The sequence below is a fragment of the Delphinapterus leucas genome, chromosome 20 (genome assembly GCF_059928025.1).
Source record: "Delphinapterus leucas isolate spDelLeu-1000000601 "Yukka" chromosome 20, BTC_Dleu_Yukka2, whole genome shotgun sequence".
NCBI lineage: Eukaryota > Metazoa > Chordata > Mammalia > Artiodactyla > Monodontidae > Delphinapterus > Delphinapterus leucas.
Genome location: NC_143148.1, coordinates 60423859 through 60447356, shown reverse-complemented (window position 1 = coordinate 60447356; position 23498 = coordinate 60423859). Strand labels below are relative to the sequence as shown.

At 45.5% G+C, this 23498-nt stretch overlaps 1 protein-coding gene, 1 long non-coding RNA gene and 1 pseudogene across 17 annotated transcripts in view; 2 read left to right on the top strand and 1 right to left on the bottom strand.

The window, feature by feature from the left end:
* The window catches only part of ANKRD11 (ankyrin repeat domain 11), a 171310-nt gene extending 168498 nt beyond the window's left edge, over positions 1–2812 (top strand). For 13 of the 16 annotated variants that reach the window (XM_089903439.1, XM_022582895.3, XM_022582892.3 and 10 more), the window contains one exon: positions 1857–2812. In XM_089903439.1, coding sequence (XP_089759565.1) covers positions 1857–2042 — 186 coding nt within the window. In that variant the 3' untranslated portion in view covers positions 2043–2812. Of the gene's footprint in view, positions 1–48; positions 214–1856 lie in introns of all 16 variants that reach the window. The other 3 variants (XM_022582896.3, XM_089903438.1, XM_022582889.3) reach the window with 2 other exon arrangements.
* LOC149744725 (uncharacterized) overlaps positions 2721–23498 on the bottom strand; it is a 50187-nt gene continuing 29409 nt past the window's right edge. Inside the window, exon 2 of the long non-coding RNA XR_016391056.1 lies at positions 2721–3977. This is a non-coding gene — a long non-coding RNA (uncharacterized LOC149744725). The remainder of the gene's footprint in view (positions 3978–23498) is intronic.
* LOC111179385 (small ribosomal subunit protein eS6-like) lies at positions 2951–12366 on the top strand (annotated as a pseudogene).

Here is a 23498-nt window from a genome sequence, read left to right as displayed (position 1 = left end):
CCTCCCCGCCCCCATGTTGCCTCTTAGAGTGTCTTCCCTCCTGTCCAGGTGTGCGGGGAGCAGCTCCTGTCACCAGCTGGCGGTCAGACCTCTGTGGGACCCCACCTTGAGCCCTCCTCAAAGGTCACAGCATCCACCCATCACCCCTGCCCCTGGCTGTGCTGACCAGTGCAGCGGGCAGAGGATGGGGGGGAGATAGAGAGAGATTAGCAAGTAAGAAGCAAGTCCTTGTCTGCAGGTGCGAGGGTTGCACCCGGGGTCCCCCGTGAACACTGACCGGCAGTGACGTGCCTGTTACAGAATTAACACCTAGAAGCCGGCACCACCGGGAAGCCCCAGGAGGCAGGGCCCGCTGCGTGGAGCTGATGGAGGCGTGACCCAGGCTCCTGCGCTGGGCTGCCAGCCTCACCCCTTGCCTCAGTGACCCTGCCTCCGGCACTGCGGCAGCGCACCCAGAGGGGCAGCCAGGAGGCCAGAGCAGAGAGGAACCAGCCTACAGGGCGTTCAGGCCCAGCTGAGGCCGGGTCCAGGCCGTGTTTCTAACAAGCTGCAAAGGTGACCGTTCGGGGGTCCCACGGTCACTCCTCCCACCACCAGCCAGCCTGAAGGGAGCTGCACGGGAAAATTACAAGAGAGAAAAAATTTCTGACCAAAGCAAAGTTAGATTTGGTACATTACAAAGACAACGTTAAGTCTCATTTCCTTAACGTGCCAAGAACTTACAAACCAATAAGAAAAATAGATGGATAGAAAAAGGAATTGGTGAAGTACGGAGAGTGCAGGGGCACGAAACGGCCACCCGCGTGGCCACTGGTCTCAGAGCACAGGGTGGACGAGGTCCTATTCAGGAGACAGGCTGCCCACCCTCAGTTCCTGCAGCCCTGGGACAACTCTCCGGACATGCTGGTCATGTTTCAGGGGTTTAGCCCAACAAACAATTTCATTTTAGTAACTGAAAACTCAGGGGTACGTACAATTCTAGTCAAGAACGCTTTAAATTGGGTGAAAGCAGCTGGACTCCTGAGGGTGTCTGAGCTGTCACGCCTTTTGTGCAAGCCTCCCTGAGGATGACAAGCGGCCCAGGCATGCCGAGGAGGACACGGCTGGCCGCTGGGGCATGTGGGGCTTGTTTCCAGAACACTTTTTTTAACTGAACTATTTTAAGCAAATCAGAAATTGTGATACCTGGCCCTGCATGCTCGTGTGCACGTCGAAGAAAATAAGATGATCTTCCTGCACACTGTCACTCCGTTAACTCTGTCCATATGAAGGCTGGTCTTTCGCCTGCTGTGCTGTGTCACCCGCCTTGTACCCCAAACGCCGCCCCCGCCCCCCCACGTGTTGTTGGTAACCCAGGTACCGTCATTATTTCAGTTTCAACATTCTCCCTTCTCAACATGAAGTACAGAGTACGCCTTTAGTAGTATAACTGTTTACCTTACTTAGTACGCTTAAGAGTAAACACGTGAACATTAATTTTTAAAAACCAAGTGCATTTCTAAAAGGCATAATTTCCACTGTGAGTGCAAATGAAGCCAATGTCACCAACCATAAATAAGATAAATGGAAAATGAAAACAGAAGAGCAAAGAAAGCTATTATGAGTTCTGACTAGAGGCTGTGCTGAAACCCCCAGGGTGGGGGCACAGAGCAGGGACGATGGACAGACCCCCGTGTGGTCAGCAAGGCCACTCACCGCGCAGGACGAGACCCAGACGCAAGAGGTCGTCCTGAGGCCAGAGCGCAAACGGGTCCCCCGCCCCGACCTCCCGGGAGGCGCTGCGGCAGGGGGAGTGGGTGCGGGGGGCGGCCGGGGTCTTGCCTCCCCTCCCCTCACCTGCTGCGTTTCCCGCGTAGACGTGTCTCCTGATGCGGCAGCAGCACGAGGCCGCGGCCCTCAACGCTGTGCAGAGGATGGAGTGGCAGCTGAAGGTGCAGGAGCTGGACCCCGCCGGGCACAAGTCCCTGTGTGTGAACGAGGTGCCGTCCTTCTACGTGCCCATGGTCGACGTCAACGACGACTTCGTGCTCCTTCCGGCCTGACGCGGTGGGACAGCTGCCCGGGTCACAGGCGAGCCCCCCAGTCCGCCGCCGAGTCCGGGCGGTGGAAGGAGACCACGTCCCTGGTGGGGACATCCAGGGAGAAGCCCGCGCTGGGCCCCTGGCATGCGGCTCTCTCACACCCGCCGCCGCGGGAGGACGCAGAGCCGGGGACGCGGGCACGGACACGGACACGGCAGCCTCAGGCTCTTTTCCGGCGGCTGCACAGGCATCTCAGGAGCTGCAGGATGGAGAGCGTTTTTTTAAATTCCTTGTTTCATTTCTGATCGACTAAAGAGAATAAAAGTTAAGGCGTCCACCCCTCACCAACAGCGGCCTCCGGGTCAGAGGGTGGGGAGAGCTTCGGGCCGGCAGCCGTCCTGTCGCCACGAAGCTGCCGACGGTGCCAGCCCGAGATCTGGGCTGGGACGCTGGGCCGGGTGAGGGCCTGGCTGCGCCGCCCGCCCGCCCGCCTCACAGGGACACGCAGGCAGGACTCCGGGTTGTGTTTTTAATGGAGTCAAATCCACGTGGTTTGTATATTTTTTCCTTTAATCTTGGGCATTTTGTTTCTCTTTCTGAGAACATAACTTGAAACACTACAGAGCCAATAATCATATAAAAAGTGTACCCGTAAACGCTGTACAGTTTTATACACGTTCACAATGTACTTTTGCTGCCTTCTAGATAATTTATTTTGCAACACATTACTGCACAGTTGTAAATAACTTATGTACTGTAACATCACTTCAGTTATGTGTAAAGAAATAAATAAATTAATTAAATGCTCTTTGTACACGACAGCCCCCTCAGGAGGGTGGACGTGGCTGTGAGGGGAGGGTTCCCGCCCTGGAAATCCCACTGTCTTCCACTTTTTTTCCTACCAAATGAGTAGCTTATAATTTTGAAACAAACATACTCACCCCCGGCTTTCCTGCCCTCCACTCAACGGACGACTGGGGCTGCTGGCCAGGACGGCACGGGTTACCCAGAGGCTCTTTCCCAGGGCCCATCAGAGCGGGCAGGAGACGGGCGGGTCGTGTGCTGGGGCAGCAGGTCCCCTGCGTGGCACGGCTATGGAGGGACCACTGTCTCCCGACTCCCCGTGGGGCTGCCACGTGGGAGTCCCCACCCGGGATGTGTGTTCCGCCTGAAAACCAGCTCGCAGGGCAGGAGTCAGAGATCTCTGAGCCCAGCGTGACCTGGGGTCTGTGCTCCTCCCTGAGGGGGGTGCGCACAGGGCCAGGCTGGGGGCCCGTTCTGAGCAGAGGCATCCATCCTGCCTGCTCCATCCACAATTCCCATCCAACAGCTAGCTCGAGCTGGAGGGCAAGGGGTGGAGGCTGCAGGGCCAGGCAGGGCGTCAGGGGTGGCCCTAGCCCTTGCTGGAGTCCTCGGGCACCTCGCTCCCTCCCCCGTGCTTCCTGTACCTGGCACAGGCGGGAGCTGCAGACGTGACCCCACTTGGGAGTGAGAACCCAGCCCTGTGCCAGCAGCATGCCTCACAGAGCAGCCTTGACGGTGCCCCAGACCAGCTGGAGGTCGTTTCCTCTTTCTGGAATGCCTGGCCCGACCCAAGCTCTCGGTTTCTGCCTCGGAGACGCCCCGACTCTGCATTCCCCTTTGTGCGAATCCCTGCCCCCCACCGCCCCGGCCGGTCCCACCTCGAGTGACCCTGGGGTGGGGCCAGAGCCTTCACTGCCCAGCGTCTTTCTAAACAGCATGAATTAGGTCACACCTGTTCATCTGGCACATCCTGGCGTCAGCAACTTCAGGCCACCCCGCAGAGACCCTGCACTCAGAGAGGTCCCGCCCGTTGTAGGTGCTGGTCCTGCTGCAGCAAGCGTGTCTGGAGGTGTACCCCATGCTCTGGCGTGTCTACACCACAATGATATTGTGACATCATGACGTCCCTTTCCTGGCTCTGCGTGGGACTTCCTGCCATGAGAGACAATGGCACAGATGCTCTCGTCACGTGGCTGTGCAGTGGTGGGCCCCAGAGAACAAAAAGGGATTAGTATCCAGGATATAAATAGAGAACCGGTAAAACTCAACTGCAAAAAAAAAAAAAAAAATTTCCAAAATGGGCAAAGGGCTTGAATAGTCCTTTCCCCAAAGAAGATACACAAATGGTCAATAAGCTCATGAACAAACGCTCAACATCACTAATCACTAGGGAAATGCAGATGAGAACCACAATGAGACCCCCCGACACTCATTAGGATGGCTACTAACAACAACAGAAAACAACAAGCACTTGGTGAGGGTGTGGAGAATGTGGAACCCCCGTGCACTGTCGGTGGGAATGTAAAATGGTACAGTCACTATGGAGAACAGTATGGAGGTTCATCAAGTATACTTACCATGTGATCTGGCAATCCCCCTTCTGGGTACATACCCAAAGGAATTGAAACCAGGGTCTCAAAGACATACTTGTACGCCCACGTTCATCGCGGCCCTATTCACAACGGCTACAACATGGAACAAACCCAGCTATCCACTGACAGATGAATGGATAAAGAAAAGGTGGCGTATATACCTGATATATACTGATAGATGCTAGAGCATGGATGAACCTTAAGGACGTTATGCTAAATGAAATAAGACAAATACTGTACAGTTCCACTTATAGGAGGTACTGTGAGTAGTCAAAATCAGAGAGACAGAAAATATAACGGTGGTCACCTTGGGGGGGGTGGTGGTGGAATGGGTGCTGAAATTCTGGCCTCGGAGGTCAGACCTGGGGAGAAAACTTGGGTTGATTGTGTGGAGACAGCCTGGGTGGTAGGGCTGCAATCCGGTGCAACTCAGGGTGTACGCAGAGGAAGCCTGGGTTGCCTTGGAGGCCGGGCACCATTGTTTGGGGGGTGCCTGAGAGGGGGAGCGGGACCTGCAATCGTAGCCTTTTCCCCTGAGTGTGTGATCGCCAACTGCATGGGCTCCAGGAGGCGTCGTGAGCCACCTCCACTCCCGTCGCATACTCCCGGGGTGTGCCTAAGCTGCCGCCACCGTCGAGAAACCCAGGACTGGTCGCCAGCCGCCACATCTGCACACCCCTAGCAAGGGGATTAACCGCCAGCACACACTGAGGAAAGAGCTGACAGGCATCCATGCTAAAAGCAGCCCTGGTACCAGATATGTTAAACCCACGAGAGCTACACAGGGATGCCCCCACGTGTCAACAGCCCTCCAAAACCACAGCTGAAAATTGTCTCTCCTAAACGCACAGAGTAAGAGAAATAAGAAGAGGAACCACTCCAGTTAAAAGACCAAGAGAATGCTGCTGCAAGAAGCAACAACACAGACCGCTTCACTCCAACAGACACTGAGTTCAAAAAGGAAAGTAAGGAATTAAGAAAGGCTATCGGGGACTTCCCTGGTGGCACAGTGGTTAAGAATCCGCCTGCCAATGCAGGGGACACAGGTTCGAGCCCTGGTCCAGGAAGATCCCACATGTCACGGAGCACCCAAGCCCGTGTGCCACAGCTACTGAGCCTGCGCTCTAGAGCCCGCAAGCCACAACTGCTGAAGCCCATGCACCACAACTACTGAAGCCCGCGTGCCTAGAGCCCATGCTCTGCAACAAGAGAAGCCACCGCAATGAGAAGCCTGCACACCGCAACAAAGAGTAGCCCTCGCTCGCCGCAACTAGAGAAAGCCCGCGTGCAGGAACAAAGACCCAATGTAGCCATAAATAAATACATTTTTTTTTAAAAAAAGAAAGGCTATCGACAGAAATGCCGAGTACTATAAAAAAGAAACAAACTCTAAAGGGTACCAAAAAAAATTAGAAAACTCATTTGCAGAGACAAAAGCTGAGCTAAAGGCAATGAACAGCAGAATTAATAATGCAGAAGAATGAATAAGTGAAGGTAGACCAATGGAAATGAGGAAATGACCCAATCAGAAAAGCAGAAAGCCAAATGAAAAAAAAAAAGCAATATAAGAGGCCTATGGGAGAATATAAAGTGTGCCAATCAACACATAATAGGGATTCCAGAATGGAAAGAAAGAGAAAAGGGTACCACAAATGTATCTGAAGAAATGACGGCTGAAAACTTTCCAAATCTAAAGAAGGAAACATATCCAGGTAGAGGAAGCACAGGGGGTCCCAAACCAGGTAAACCCACACAAACCTACAGCAAGACATACTATAATAAAAATGGCAAAAGTTGGGCTTCCCTGGTGGCGCAGTGGTTGAGAATCCGCCTGCCAATGCAGCGGACACGGGTTCGAGCCCTGGTCTGGGAGGATTCCACATGCCACAGAGCAACTGGGCCCGTGAGCCACAACTCAGCCTGCGCGTCTGGAGCCTGTGCTCTGCAACAAGAGAGGCCGCGATAGTGAGAGGCCCATGCACCGCGATGAAGAGTGGCCCCCGCTTACCACAACTAGAGAGAAACCCTCGCACAGAAACGAAGACCCAACACAGCAAAAATAAATTAATTAATTAATAAACTCCTACCCCCAACATCTTCAAAAAAAAAAATGGCAAAAGTTAAAGATTAAGAGAGGATTCTAAAGGCAGCAAGAGAAAAACAAAGAGTTAGTGACAAGGGAACCCCCATTAGGCTATCAGCTGATTTCTCTACAGAAACGCTGTGGGCCAGAAGGGAGTGGCAAGACAGTCAAAGTCCTGGAAGGGAAAAATCTGCAACCTAGGACATTCTACCCAGCAAGATTATCATTTAGAATAAAGGAGAGAGAAAGAATTTCTCAGACAAGCAAAAACTAAAAGAATACAGCAATACTAAACCTATCCTAAAGGAAATACTGAAAGGTCTTCTCTAAATAGAACAGAACTAAGAATCTACAGGAAAGAGAAAAATCACAATTGGAAAATAAATCACTTAAATAAGCCAGTACACACATTTTTTAAAAATCAAAAAATTTCTGTGAAGCTGAATGATAACCAGAATGAACAGCAAAAGGATGAACATGAAGATGTAAAAAGGGACGTCAAAATCATAAAATGTGAGGGGAGGAGAGTAAGAAAATGTAGACTTTTTTTTTCATTTCCTAGAATGTGTTTGAGCCTATATGACTACCAGTCTAGGGCAAGCAGATATAGGAAGGGGTTAACATACTTGAAAACCAGGGCAACCACAAATCAAAAACATACAATAGACTCACAAAAACCAAAAAGAAGAGGACATAAGTATAATTCAAGAGAAAATCATCGGGGAATTCCCTGGCGGTCCAGTGCCTTAGGACTCCGAGCTCTCACTGCCAACGGCCCGGGTTCAGTCCCTGGTAGGGGAACTAAGATCCCTCAAGCCGCATGGACAAAAAAACAACATCAAACCACAAAAGGAGAAACAAAAAGTTGTCAATAATTACCTTAAAATGTCAATGGACTAAAAGCTCCAATCAAAAGACACAGAGTGGCAGACTGGATTAAAAAAAAAAGAGCCTACAGTATGCTGCCTACAGGAGACCCACTTTAGGGCAAAGGACACACACAGAGTGAAAGTGAGGGGATGGAAAAGGATATTTCATGCAAACAAATGACAAGAAAGTGGGGGTCGCAATACTCATATCAGACAAAATAGACTTCAAAACAAAAGCCATAAAGAAAGATAAAGAAGGACGCTATATACTAATAAAGGATGAACACAAGGACAGGATATTACACTCGTCAACATATATGCTCCTTATATAGGAGCACTCAAATACGTAAAACAAATAACAGACATAAAGACAGAAACTGACAGGAATACAATAATAGTATTGAGGCCCCACTCAGGGCCTCTAGACAGAGAATCAGTGAGGCAAGAGAGATCCCCAATGATACAACAGAGCAGTAAGACTTAACTGACATTACACCCAAAACAACCAGAATACACATTCCTTTCAGGGCACGTGGACATTATACAGGACTGACCACATACGAGGGCACAAAATAAGCCTCAACAAATTTCAGAGTACAGAAATTATATCAAGCATCTTCTCTGACCACAATGGCATGCAACTAGCAATTAACCACAGAGGAAGAAATGAGAGCTCTTTCACGTGCTGCCTTGCATGCAGCCGGCCACTTAAGGATGAAGCTGAAGATTTCTCTCCTGGCCACTGGCTGCCAGAAGCTCATTGAAGTGGATGATGAATGAAAACTTGGTACCTTTTATGAGAATCCTATGGCCAAAGAAGTTGCTGCTGACACTCTGGGTGAAGAATGGAAGGGTTATGTGGTCCGAATCAGTGGTGGGAATGACAAACAGGGTTTCCCCATAAAGCAGGGTGTCTTAACCCATGGCCACGAACACCTGCTACTGAATAAGGGACATTCCTGTTACAGACCAAGGAGAACTGGAGAAAGAATTCACAAATCTGTATGGGGTTGCACTGTGGATGCCAATCTGAGTGGTCTCAATTTGGTCTTCGTAAAAAAAAGGTAGAAAAATATTACTGGACTCACTGATACTACTGTGCCTCGTCGCCTGGGACCCAAAGGGGAAAAGCAGAGGCGCTTCCCCGGTGGCGCAGTGGTTAAGAATCCGCCTGCCTGGGGCTTCCCTGGTGGCGCAGTGGTTAAGAATCCGCCTGCCTGGGGCTTCCCTGGTGGCGCAGTGGTTAAGAATCCGCCTGCCTGGGGCTTCCCTGGTGGCACAGTGGTTGGGAATCTGCCTGCCGATGCAGGGGACGCGGGTTCGTGCCCCAGTCTGGGAGGATCCCACATGCCGCAGAGCGGCTGGGCCTGTGAGCCATGGCCGCTGAGCCTGCGCGTCCGGAGCCTGTGCTCCACAATGGGAGAGGCCACAACAGTGAGAGGCCCGCATACCGCAAAAAAAAAAAAAAAAAGAATCCGCCTGCCAACGCTTGGGACACAGGTTCGAGCCCTGGGCCAGGAAGATCCCACATGCCTCGGAGCAACTAAGCCCCCGAGCCACAACTACTGAGCCTGTGCTCTAGAGCCCACGAGCCACAACTACAGAGCCTGCGTACCTAGAGCCCGTGAGCCACAACTACTGAGCCCACGTGCTGCAACTACTGAAGCCCACACACCTAGACCCCGTGCTCCACAACAAGAGAAGCCACCTCAATGAGAAGCCCACGCACCACAACAAAGAGTAGCCCCCACTCGCCACAACTAGAGAAAGCCCACGTGCAGCAACGAAGACCCAACACAGCCAAAAAATAAAAAATCAATCAATCAATAAAAAAAGCTAGAAGAATCCACAAACTTTTCAGTCTCTCCAAAGAAGATGATGTCCACCAGTATGTTGTGAGAAACCCCTAAACAAAGGTAGGAAATCTAGGACCAAAGCACACAAGATTCAGTGTCTTTTTACTCCATATGTTCTGCAACACAAATGTCAGTGTATTGCTCTGAAGAAACAGCATTCTAGGAAAACTAAGGCAGAGACTGCAGAATATGCTAAACTCTTTGGCAAGAGAATGAAGAAGGCCAAAGAAAAATGCCGGGAACAGATTGTCAAGAGATGGAGGCTGTCCTCTCTCAGAGCTTCTACCTCTGAGTCCAGTCAAAAATGAGATGTTCGGACTTCCCTGGTGGTGCAGTGGTTAAGAATCCGCCTGCCAATGCAGGGGACACGGGTTTGAGCCCTGGTCCGGGAAGATCCCACATGCCGCGGAGCAACTAAGCCCATGTGCTACAACTACTGAGCCTGTGCTCTAGAGCCCACGAGCCACAACTACTGAGCCCACGTGCCATAACTACTGAAGCCCGCATGCCTAGAGCCTGTGCTCTGCAACGAGAAGCCACTGCAATGAGAAGCCTGCGCACTGCAACAAAGAGTAGCCCCTGCTCATCACAACTAGAGAAAGCCTGTGCACAGCAATGAAGACCAAATGCAGCCAAAAATAAAGTAAATAAATAAATTTTTTTTAAAAAAGAGATGTTCTAGGAGTTCACTGGTGGCGCAGTGGTAAAGAATCCGCCTTCCAATGCAGGGGATGTGGGTTCAATCTCTGGTCGGGGAACTAAGATCCCACATGCCACAGAGCAACGAAGCCCACACGCCACAGCTACTAAGCCCACGTGCTCTGGAGCCCGTGCGCCACAACTAGAGAGCACACACACCACAGCTACTGAGCCTGCGCGTTCTGGAGCCCATGCGCCACGACTAGAGAGCCCGTGTGCCACTAGAGAGAAGCCCGTGCGCTGCAACAAAGATCCCGCATGCCACAACCAAGACCTGATGCAGCCAAATAAATAAAATAAAAGTTTAAAACAAGAAATAAAACTGAGAAAATATTCATTATCTAACATGAAATTAACCAAATTTTTTAAAAAATGAGATGTTCTAACAAATAAGATCAGACATTAGAAAAAAAAGAAATGGGAAAAAAACGATAACAACATGCTACTCAAAAACCAATGGGTTAATGATGAAATCAAAGAGGAAATTTAAAAATACCTTGAAAAAATGAAAATACAACCATACAAAAATAAAAAAAAAAAAAGGAAAAGAAAACAGAACCATCCAAAGCTATGGGATGCAGCAAAAGCAGTTGTTACAGGGAAGTTCATAACAGTACAGGCCTTCCTCTAAAAACAAGAAAAGCCTCAAACAACCTAACCTACCACTTAAAAGAATTAGGAAAAGAAGAACAAGCAAAACCGAAATTCAGCAGAAGGAAGGAAATAGTAAAGATCAGAGAAGAAAGAAATAAAACAGAGATTAAAACAATAGAAATAAATCAATAAAACTAAGAGTTGGTTCTTTGGAAGGATAAACACGATGGACAAACCTCTGGCCAGGATCACCAAAAGGAAAAGAGAGAGAACCCAAATAAAATAAGAAATGAAAAAGGAAACGTTAACAACTGATGCCACAGAAATATAAAAAAGTGTAAGGGAAACTACTATGAACAAGGGTATGCCAACAAATTCAACAACCTAGAAGAAACTGACAAGTTCCTAGAAACATACAGCCCACCAAAACTGTATCAGGAAGAAATAGATAATTTGAACAGACTGAGCACTAGAAGTGAAATAGAATCTGTAATTTAAAAAAACTCCCTACAAACACAAGTCCAGGACCAGATGGCCTCACAGGTGAATTCTACCAAACATACAAAAAAGAACTTATACCGATCCTTCTAAAACTCTTACCAAAAAAATGGAAGAGGAGGGAACACTCCCAAAGACATGCTATGAAGCCACCATCACCCTGATAACAAAACCAGACAAAGACACCACCAAAAAGGAAAGTTACAGGCCAGTATCTCTGAAGAATATAGATGCAAAAATTCTCAAAATATTAGCAAACCGAATCCAACAACACATAAAAAAGATCATACACCATGACCAAGTGTGATTCATCGCAAGTTCACAAGGATGGTTCAACGTATGGAAATCACTGCGATACACCACATAAGCAAAAACCACATGATCATCTCGACAGATGCAGAAAAAAGCATTTAACAAGATTCAGGGAAGGAGGGGAAGATGGCGGAAGAGTAAGACGTGGAGATCACCTTCCTCCTCACAGATACACCAGAAATACATCTACACGTGGAACAACTCCTACAGAACACCTACTGAACGCTGGCAGAAGACCTCAGACCTCCCAAAAGGCAAGAAACTCCCCACGTACCTGGGTAGGGCAAAAGAAAAAAGAAAAAACAGAGACAAAAGGATAGGGACGGGCCCTGCACCAGTGGGAGGGAGCCGTGAAGGAGGAAAGGTTTCCACACACTAGGAGCCCCTTCGCGGGCGGAGACTGCGGGAGGCCGAGGGGGGAAGCTTCGGAGCCACGGAGGAGAGCGCAGCCACAGGGGTGCGGAGGGCAAAGCGGAGAGACTCCCCGCACAGAGGATCGGTGCCGACCACACTCACCAGCCCGAGAGGCTTGTCTGCTCACCCGCCGGGGCAGGCGGGGCTGGGAGCTGAGGCTCGGGTTTCGGTTGGGGCGCAGGGAGAGGACTGGGGTTGGCGGCGTGAACACAGCCTGCAGGGCGTTAGTGCACCGCGGCTAGCCAGGAGGGAGTCCGGGGAAAAGTCTGGACCTGCCGAAGAGGCAAGAGACTTTTTCTTACCTCTTTGTTTCCTGGTGCGCGAGGAGAGGGGATTAAGAGCGCCGCTTAAAGGAGCTCTAGAAACGGGCGCGAGTCGCGGCTAAAAGCGCGGACCCCAGAGACGGGCAGGAGACGCTAAGGCCGCTGCTGCCGCCACCAAGAAGCCTGTGGGCGAGCACAGGTCACTCTCCACACCTCCCTTCCGGGGAGCCTGTGCAGCCCGCCACTGCCAGGGTCCCGGGATCCAGGGACAACTCCCCCGGGAGAACGCACGGCGCGCCTCAGGCTGGTGCATCGTCACGCCGGCGTCTGCCGCCGCAGGCTCGCCCCTCACGCCGTGCCCCTCCCTCACCCTCCCTCCCCCCGGCCTGAGTGAGCCAGAGTCCCCGAATCAGCGGCTCCTTTAACCCCGTCCTGTCTGAGCGAAGAACAGACACCCTCCGGCGACCTACACGCAGAGGCGGGGCCACATCCAAAGCTGAACCCCAGGAGCTGTGAGAACAAAGAAGAGAAAGGGAAATCTCTCCCAGCAGCCTCAGGAGCAGCGGATTAAAGCTCCACAATCAACCTGATGTACCTGCATCGGTGGAATACCTGAATAGACAACGAGTCATCCCAAATCGAGGAAGTGGACTTCGAGAGCAAGATTTATGATTTTTTCCCCTTTTCCTCTTTTTGTGAGTGTGTATGTGTATACTTCTGTGAGAGATTTTGTCTGTATAGCTTTGCTTCCACCATTTGTCCTAGGGTTCTATCCGTCCGTTTTTTTTTTTCTTAATAATTATTTTTTAATTTAATAACTTTATTATATTTTACTTTATTTTATTGTACTCTATCTTCTTTCTTTCTTTCTTTTTTCCTTCCTTCCCTCCTTCCTTCCTTCCTCCCACTGTCCGTCCCTCCCTCCTTTCTTTCTTTCCTTCTTTTCCTTCCTTCCTTCCTTTCTTTCTACTTCTACTAATTCTTTCTCTCTACTTTCTCTCCCTTTTATTCTGAGCCGTGTGGATGAAAGGCTCTTGGTGCTGCACAGGAGTCAGTGCTGTGCCTCTGAGGTGGGACAGCCAACTTCAGGACACTGGTCCACAAGAGACCTCCCAGCTCCACATAATATCAAACGGCAAAAATCTCCCAGAGATCTCCATCTCAACACCAGCACCCAGCTTCACTCAACACCCAGCAAGCTACAGTGCTGGACATCCTATGCCGAACAACTAGCAAGACGGGAACACAACCCCACCCCTTAGCAGAGAGGCTGCCTAAAGTCATAGTAAGTCCACAGACACCCCAAAACACACCACCAGACGTGGACCTGCCCACCAGAGAGACAAGATCCAGCCTCATCCACCAGAACACAGGCACTACTCCCCTCCACCAGGAAGCCTACACAACCCACTGAACCAACCTTAGCCACTGGGGACAGACACCAAAAACAACAGGAACTACGAACCTGCAGCCTGCAAAAAGGAGACCCCAAACACAGTAAGATAAGCAAAATGAGAAGACAGAAAAACACACAGCAGATGAAGGAGCAAGATAAAACCCACCAGACCTAACAAATGAAGAGGAAATAGGCAGTCTACCTGAAAAAGAATTCAGAATAATGGTAGTAAAGATGATCCAAAATCTTGGAAATAGAATAGACAAAATGCAAGAAACATTTAACAAGGACCTAGAAGAACTAAAGATGAAACAAGGAACGATGAACAACACAATAAATGAAATGAAAAGTACTCTAGAAGGGATCAATAGCAGAGTAACTGAGGCAGAAGAACGGATAAGTGACCTGGAAGGTAAAATAGTGGAAATAACTACTGCAGAGCAGAATAAAGAAAAAAGAATGAAAAGAACTGAGGACAGTCTCAGAGACCTCTGGGACAACATTAAACACACACACCAACATTCGAATTATAGGGGTTCCAGAAGAAGAAGAGGAAAAGAAAGGGACTGAGAAAATATTTGAAGAGATTATAGTTGAAAACTTCCCTAATATGGGAAAGGAAATAGTTAATCAAGTCCAGGAAGCACAGAGAGTCCCATACAGGATAAATCCAAGGAGAAATATGCCAAGACACATATTAATCAAACTGTCAAAAATTAAATACAAAGAAAGCATATTAAAAGCAGCAAGAGAAAAACAACAAATAACACACAAGGGAATCCCCATAAGGTTAACAGCTGATCTCTCAGCAGAAACCCTACAAGCCAGAAGGGAGTGGCAGGACATACTGAAAGTGATGAAGGAGAAAAACCTGCAACCAAGATTACTCTACCCAGCAAGGATCTCATTCAAATTTGATGGAGAAATTAAAACCTTTACAGACAAGCAAAAGCTGAGAGAGTTCAGCACCACCAAACCAGCTTTACAGCAAATGCTAAAGGAACTTCTCTAGGCAAGAAACACAAGAGAAGGAAAAGACCTACAATAACGAACCCAAAACAATTAAGAAAATGGGAATAGGAACATACATATCGATAATTACCTTAAATGTAAATGGACTAAATGCTCCCACCAAAAGACAAAAGATTGGCTGAATGGATACAAAAACAAGAACCATATATATGCTGTCTACAAGAGACCCATTTCAGACCTAGAGACACATACAGACTGAAAGTAAGGGGATGGAAAAAGATATTCCATGCAAATGGAAACCAAAAGAAAGCTGGAGTAGCAATTCTCATATCAGACAAAATAGACTTTAAAATAAAGACTATTAGAAGAGACAAAGAAGGACACTACATAATGATCAAGGGATCGATCCAAGAAGAGGATATAACAATTGTAAATATTTATGCACCCAACCTAGGAGCACCTCAATACATAAGGCAAATACTAACAGCCATAAAAGGGGAAATCGACAGTAACACATTCATAGTAGGGGACTTTAACACCTCACTTTCACCAATGGACAGATCATCCAAAATGAAAATAAATAAGGAAACAGAAGCTTTAAATGATACATTAAACAAGATGGACTTAATTGATATTTATAGGACACTCCATCCAAAAATAACAGAATACACATTTTTCTCAAGTGCTCATGGAACATTCTCCAGGATAGATCATATCTTGGGTCACAAATCAAGCCTTGGTAAATTTAAGAAAATTGAAATTGTACCAAGTATCTTTTCCGACCACAATGCTATGAGGCTAGATATCAATTACAGGAAAAGATCTGCAAAAAAATACAACACATGGAGGCTAAACAATACACTACTTAATAACGAAGTGATCACTGAAGAAATCAAAGAGGAAATAAAAAAATACCTAGAAACAAATGACAATGGAGACACGACGACCCAAAACCTATGGGATGCAGCAAAAGCAGTTCTAAGAGGGAAGTTTATAGCAATACAAGCCCACCTTAAGAAACAGAAAACATCTCGAATAAAGAACCTAACCTTGCACCTAAAGCAATTAGAGAAAGAAGAAAAAAAAAAAACCCAAAGTTAGCAGAAGGAAAGAAATCATAAAAATCAGATCAGAAATAAATGAAAAAGAAATGAAGGAAACAATAGCAAAGATCAATAAAACTAAAAGCTGGTTCTTTGAGAAGATAAACAAAATTGATAAACCATTAGCCAGACTCATCAAGAAAAAAAGGGAGAAGACTCAAATCAATAGAATTAGAAATGAAAAAGGAGAAGTAACAACTGACACTGCAGAAATGCAAAAGATCATGAGAGATTACTACAAGCAACTCTATGCCAATAAAATGGACAACCTGGAAGAAATGGACAAATTCGTAGAAATGCACAACCTGCCAAGACTGAACCAGGAAGAAATAGAAAATATGAACAGACCAATCACAAGCACTGAAATTGAAACTGTGATTAAAAATCTTCCAACAAACAAAAGCCCAGGACCAGATGCCTACACAGGCGAATTCTATCAAACATTTAGAGAAGAGCTAACACCTATCCTTCTCAAACTCTTCCAAAATATAGCAGAGGGAGGAACACTCCAAAATTCATTCTATGAGGCCACCATCACCTTGATACCAAAACCAGACAAGATGTCACAAAGAAAGAAAACTACAAGCCAATATCACTGATGAACATAGATGCAAAAATCCTCAACAAAATACTAGCAAACAGAATCCAACAGCACATTAAAAGGATCATACACCATGATCAAGTGGGGTTTATTCCAGGAATGCAAGGATTCTTCAATATACACAAATCAGTGTGATAAACCATATTAACAAACTGAAGGAGAAAAACCATATGATCATCTCAATAGATGCAGAGAGAGCTTTTGACAAAATTCAACACCCATTTACGATAAAAACCTTGCAGAAAGTAGGCATAGAGGGAACTTTCCTCAACATAATAAAGGCTATATATGACAAACCCACAGCCAACATCATCCTCAATGGTGAAAAACTGAAAGCATTTCCACTAAGATCAGGAGGAAGACAAGGTTGCCCACTCTCACCACTCTTATTCAACATAGTTTTGGAAGTTTTAGCCACAGCAATCAGAGAAGAAAAGGAAATAAAAGGAATCCAAATCGGAAAAGAAGTAACGCTGTCACTGTTTGCAGATGACATGATACTATACATACAGAATCCTAAAGATGCTACCAGAAAACTACTAGAGCTAATCAATGAATTTGGTAAAGTTGCAGGATACAAAATTAATGCACAGAAATCTCTGGCATTCCTATATACTAATGATGAAAAATCTGAAAGTGAAATCAAGAAAACACTCCCATTGGGCTTCCCTTGTGACGCAGTGGTTGAGAGTCCGCCTGCTGATGCAGGGGACACGGGTTCATGCCCCGGTCCGGGAAGATCCCACATGCCACGGAGCGGCTGGGCCCGTGAGCCATGGCAGCTGAGCCTGCGTGTCTGGAGCCTGTGCTCCACAACGGGAGAGGCCCCAGCAGTGAGGGGCCCGCGTACCACAAAAAAAAACAAAAAACAAAAAACTCCCATTTACCTTTGCAACAAAAAGAATAAAATATCTAGGAATAATCCTACCTAAGGAGACAAAAGACCTGTATGCAGAAAATTATAAGACACTGATGAAAGAAATTAAAGATGATACAAATAGATGGATAGATATACCATGTTCTTGGATTGGAAGAATCAACATTGTGAAAATGACTCTACTACCCAAAGCAATCTACAGATTCAATGCAATCCCTATCAAACTACCACTGGCATTTTTCACAGAACTAGAACAAAAAATTTCACAATTTGTATGGAAACACAAAAGACCCTGAATAGCCAAGGCAATCTTGAGAACGAAAAATGGAGCTGGAGGAATCAGGCTCCCTGACTTCAGACTATACCACAAAGCTACAGTAATCAAGACAGTATGGTACTGGCACAAAAACAGAAAGATAGATCAGTGGAACAGGATAGAAAGCCCAGAGATAAACCCATGCACATATGGTCAACTTATCTTTGATAAAGGAGGCAGGAATGTACAGTGGAGAAAGGACAGCCTCTTCAATAAGTGGTGCTGGGAAAACTGGACAGGTAAATGTAAAAGTATGAGATTAGATCATTCCCTAACACCATACACAAAAATAAGCTCAAAATGGATTAAAGACCTAAATGTAAGGCCAGAAACTATCGAACTCTTAGAGGAAAACAAAGGCAGAACACTCTATGACATAAATCATAGCAAGATCCTTTTTGACCCATCTCCTAGAGAAATGGAAATAAAAACAAAACTAAACAAATGGGACCTAATGAAACTTCAAAGCTTTTGCACAGCAAAGGAAACCATAAACAAGACCAAAAGACAACCCTCAGAATGGAAGAAAATATTTGCAAGTGAAGCAACTGACAAAGGATTAATTTCCAAAATTTACAAGCAGCTCATGCAGCTCAATAACAAAAAAACAAACAACCCAATCCAAAAATGGGCAGAAGACCTAAATAGACATTTCTCCAAAGAAGATATACAGACTGCCAACAAACACATGAAAGAATGCTCAACATCATTAATCATTAGAGAAATGCAAATCAAAACTACAATGAGATATCATCTCACACCAGTCAGAATGGCCATCATCAAAAAATCTAGAAACAATAAATGCTGGAGAGGGTGTGGAGAAAAGGGAACCCTCTTGCACTGCTGGTGGGAATGTGAATTGGTACAGCCACTATGGAAAACAGTATGGAGGTTCCTTAAAAAACTACAAATAGAACTACCATATGACCCAGCAATCCCACTACTGGGCATATACCCTGAGAAAACCATAATTCAAAAAGAGTCATGTACCAAAATGTTCATTGCAGTTCTATTTACAATAGCCCGGAGATGGAAACAACCTAAGTGCCCATCATCGGATGAATGGATAAAGAAGATGTGGCACATATATACAATGGAATATTACTCAGCCATAAAAAGAAACGAAATTGAGCTATTTGTAATGAGGTGGATAGACCTAGAGTCTGTCATACAGAGTGAAGTTAGTCAGAAAGAGAAAGACAAATATGGTATGCTAACACATATATATGGAATTTAAGGGGAAAAAATGTCATGAAGAACCTAGGGGTAAGACAGGAATAAAGGCACAGACCTACTAGAGAATGGACTTGAGGATATGGGGAGGGGGAAGGGTAAGCTGTGACAAAGCGAGAGAGAGGCATGGACATATATACACTACCAAACGTAAGGTAGATAGCTAGTGGGAAGCAGCCGCATAGCAGAGGGAGATCAGCTCGGTGCTTTGTGACCGCCTGGAGGGGTGGGATAGGGAGGGTGGGAGGGAGGGAGACGCAAGAGAGAAGAGATATGGGAACATATGTATATGTATAACTGATTCACTTTGTTATAAAGCAGAAACTAACACACCATTATAAAGCAATTGTACCCCAATAAAGATGTTAAAACAACAAAAAACAAACAAAAAAACCAAGATTCAAATCCATTCATGATAAAAATTCTTACCAAAGTGGGTATAGAGGGATCATATCTCAATATAATCAAAGCTATTTATGACAAACCCATAGCCAACATAATACTCAGTGGTGAAAAGCTGAAAGCCCTCTCGCTAAAAATCTGGAACAAAAACAAGGATGCCCAGTCTCACCTCTTCTATTTAACATAGGATTGGAGTCCTAGCCACAGCCATAAGACAAGAAAAGAAATAAAATGTAAACTAATTGGAAGGGAAGAGGTAAAATTGCCATTATATGCAGATATGACACTATATATAGAAAACCCTAAAGACTCCACACAAAAGCTACTAGAACTGATAAACGAATTCAGCAAGGTAGCAAGATGCGACATTAACACACAGAAATGGGTCACATTTCTGTACAGCAATGAAATATCAGAAAGGGCATGAAATATCAGAAAGGGAATTTAAATAAACAATACCTTCTCTTTTTTTTGGCTGCACCACCTGGCATGCAGGATCTTAGTTCCCCAACAAGGGATTGAACCCGTGCCCCCTTCAGTGGAAGCATGGAGTCATAACCACTGGGCTGCCAGGGAAGTCCAACAATACCTTTTAAAACTGCACCCCCAAAAATAAAATACTTAGGAATAAACCTGACCAAGGAGGTGAAAGACTTATACACTGAAAACTATAAAACATTAATAAAGGAAATTGAAGCTGATTCAAAAAATGTAAAGATATCCCATGCTCTTGGATTGGAAGAATTATATTGTTAAAATGGCCATTCTATCCAAAGCAATCTACAGATTTAATGTGATCCCTATCAAATTACCCATAACATTTTTCACAGAACTAGAATGAGTAATTCTAAAATTCATACGGAACCATGAAAGACCCAGAATTGCCAAAGCAATCCTGAAGAAAAGGAACAAAGCAAGAGCCATATCCCTCCCAGACTTCAGACAATATTACAAAGCTACAGTAATCAAAACAGCATGGTACTGGCACAAAAATAGACATATGGATCAATGGAACAGAATAGAGACCCCAGAAATAAACCCACACATCTACTGTCAATTAATCTTCGACGAAGAAGGCAAGAATATACAATGGGAAAAAGGCTCTTCAGCACGTGGTGCAGGGAAAGTTGGACAGCCGCGTGTAAATCAGTGAAATCAGAACACACCCTCACACCATGCACAAATATAAACTCTAAATGGCTTAAAGACTTAAACATAAGACATGACACCATAAAACTCCTAGAAGAGATCACAGGCAAAACATTCTCTGACATAAATCGTACTATTGTTTTCTTAGGTCAATCTCCCAAGGCAATAGAAATAAAAACAAAAATAAACAAATGAGACCTAATCAAACTTAAAAGCTTTTGCACAGCAAAGAAAACGATAAACAAAGTGAAAACACAACCTACGGAGTGGGAGAAAATATGCGCACATGATGCAATCGACAAGGGCTTAATTTCTAAAAGTTACAAACAGTTCATACAACTCAACAACAACAAAAAACAAACCACCCAATCGCAAAAATGGGCAGAAGACCTAGACATTTCTCCAAAGAAGAAACACAGATGGCCAATAGGCACATGAAAAGATGTTCAACATTGCTAATGATTAGAGAAACGCAAATCAAAACTACAATGAGGTACCACCTCACACCGGTCAGAACGGCCATCATTAAAAAGTCTACAATAACACATGCTGGAGAGGGTGTGAGGAAAAGGGAACCCCCCTGCACTGTTGGTGGGAATGTAAATTGGTGCAGCCACTATGGAAAACAGTATGGAGGTTCCTCACAAAACTAAAAATAGAGTTGCCACAGGATCCAGCAATCCCACTCCTGGGCATATGTCCAGAGAAAACTATAATTTGAAAATATACATGCACCCCAACGTTCACTGCAGCACTAGTTACAAGAGCCAAGACACAGAAACAACCAAAAGGTCCACCGGCAGATGAACGGAAAAGAAGATGTGGTACATATATACAATGGAATACTACTCAGCCATAAAGAGGATGAAATAATGCCATCTGCATCAACATGGATGCAACTAGAGATTATCATATGAAGTGAAGTAGGTCAGAAAGAGAAAGACAAATACCATACGTTATCACTTATATGTGGTATCTAAAATATGACACAAATGAACCTTTCTATGAAACAGAAACAGACTCATGGACATAGAGAACAGACTGGTGTTTGCCAAGGGGGAAGGGCTGGGGGAGGGATGGAGTGGGAGGTTGTAGTGAGCAGATGTAAGCTTCTATATACAGAATGGATAAACAATAAGGTCCTACTGTACAGCACAGAGAACTACATTCAATATCCTTTGATAAACCATAATGGAAAAGAATATATAAAAACAGAATATGTATGTGTATGTATAACTGAAACACTTTGCTGTACAGCAGTTATTAACACAACATTGTAAATCAACTAGACTTCAATTAAAATACATACACACATAAAGTGGGAAAAAAAAAGGAAGATGTGGGGAATAAAATGCCCATGAATACTCTTAAATGCTCTGACATACTTCTGGGGACACAGAAGTCCATGCCATGTGCAGCTCTGTGTGCGTGCGTAGGAAATAACTGAGAACATCCTATTTTCTCATTTTTGGTTAACCGTGAGGCCTTGTGGAAGCAGGAAGTAAAGGGCAAGGCAGAGCTGTAACCTGCTGGGACACTGAAGAGCCTCTGGGTAAAGGGTAGCTGACTCACTGGATCATGGTCTTTAAGGAAATCATTAGTTGAGTACCAAGCTAGGAGCACAGAGACTTCACAACCCACACACCACAGGGATCTCAGACTTTACAGAATTAGTTCAGGAAAGTCACTAAGCACAGCAGCAACAGCAATGGCAGCAAGTCTGGGGAGTAGGAAACTGGTTTCTCGAGTCACCACATTATATTATGTACAATGTCTACTTTGGGGACTTCCCTGGTGGCACAGTGGTTAAGAATCCGCCTGCCAATGCAGGGGATATGGGTTCGAGGCCTGGTCCGGGAAGATCCCACATGCAGCAGAGCAACTAAGCCTGTGTGCCACAACTACTGAGCCTGCGCTCTAGAGCCTGTGAGCCACAACTACTGAGCCCACGTGCCACAACTACTGAAGCCCGCGCGCCTAGAGCCCATGCTCCGCAACAAGAGAAGCCACCACAATGAGAAGCCCGCACGCGGCAACGAACAGTAGCCCCCACCCGCTGCAACTAGAGAAAGCCCGCACACAGCAATGAAGACCCAACGCAGACAACAATAAATAAACAAACAAATAATAAATGTGTGTGTGTATGTATGTAAATTTATTATTTTTTCAAATCAACTAATAGGTATTATCTCTGAGTAGGCCCAGATGTTAAACATACTAGATAAGTCAGTTTTCATAAATTATGTTCAAAGAACTAAATGAAATTACGTCTGAGGAATTAATATGACAGAATGGTTCTCACCAAATAGAGAATACCAGTAAAGAAAAAAATTATTTCAAAAAGAAAATGGAAATACCGTGGTTGAAAAGTACATTAAATGAATTTGAGTGGGCAGAAGAACCAGCAAACTTGAAGATACGTCAATTGAGATTATCACATGTGAGGAACAGGGGGAAAAAAACGCATGAAGGAAAATGAACAGTTTCGGAGACCAGCAGGGTACAATCAAGGGCACCAATAACGCTTAAACGGAGTCCTAGAAAGAAAGAGAGAAAGGGGAAGAAAGATGGTTAATTTCACGTCAGTTCGGCTAGGCCACAGTACACAGAATTTCAGCCAATTACTCTAGATGTTTCTGTGACGGTATTTTTTAGACGTGGTTAACATCTAAATCACTAGAAGTTGAGTAAAGCAGATTCTCCTCCATATTATGGAGGTCACGTGAAGGCCTCATCCAATCATTTGAAAGCCTTAACAAAAAATGGCTGATGTCCCCCAGTGAGGAGGGAATTCTGCCAGCCAGGCTGCTTGAAGACTCAAACTGCAGCATCCCCTGGCCCTGGGTTCAGCCTACTGGCCTAACCTGTGGATTTTGGACTTGCCAGCCTCCACAGGCAGAGATACTAAGTGCTAACCATCGAGCTATCCATCCAGCTATATATCTTCTAATGATGCTGTTTCCTGGGAGAACCCCAATACACCAGACAAAGACCAAATCAGCTTTTCTATGCACAAATAACTAAGGGAAATCATGTCTGAAGAATTAATATGACAGTTAAGAGAACAGTATCTCACCAAAGACAGGGTGCCAATAAAGAGAGAGAACAAAAGTCTTTAAAGACACAAGGGGAAACTCCATAATTGAAAAGTACAAAAGCTAAATTTGAGTTGGTAGAAGGAAAAATCAGCAAACTTGGAGACAGATCAACTAGTTTGGTCTAATTTGAGGAAAAGAAAGAAAAACAGTAAAAATGAACAGAGCCTCAGAGACCTGTTGGTTGCTATCAAGTGTACCAACTTATGCACAGTGGGAATCCTAGATGGAGAGGGAGAATGGGGCAGAAAGAATATTTGAAGAAATAATGGCCCAAAGTTACCCAAATTTAATGAAAAACATTAATCTATCTCCAAGAAGCTCAATAAACTACAAGGAGATCAATTCA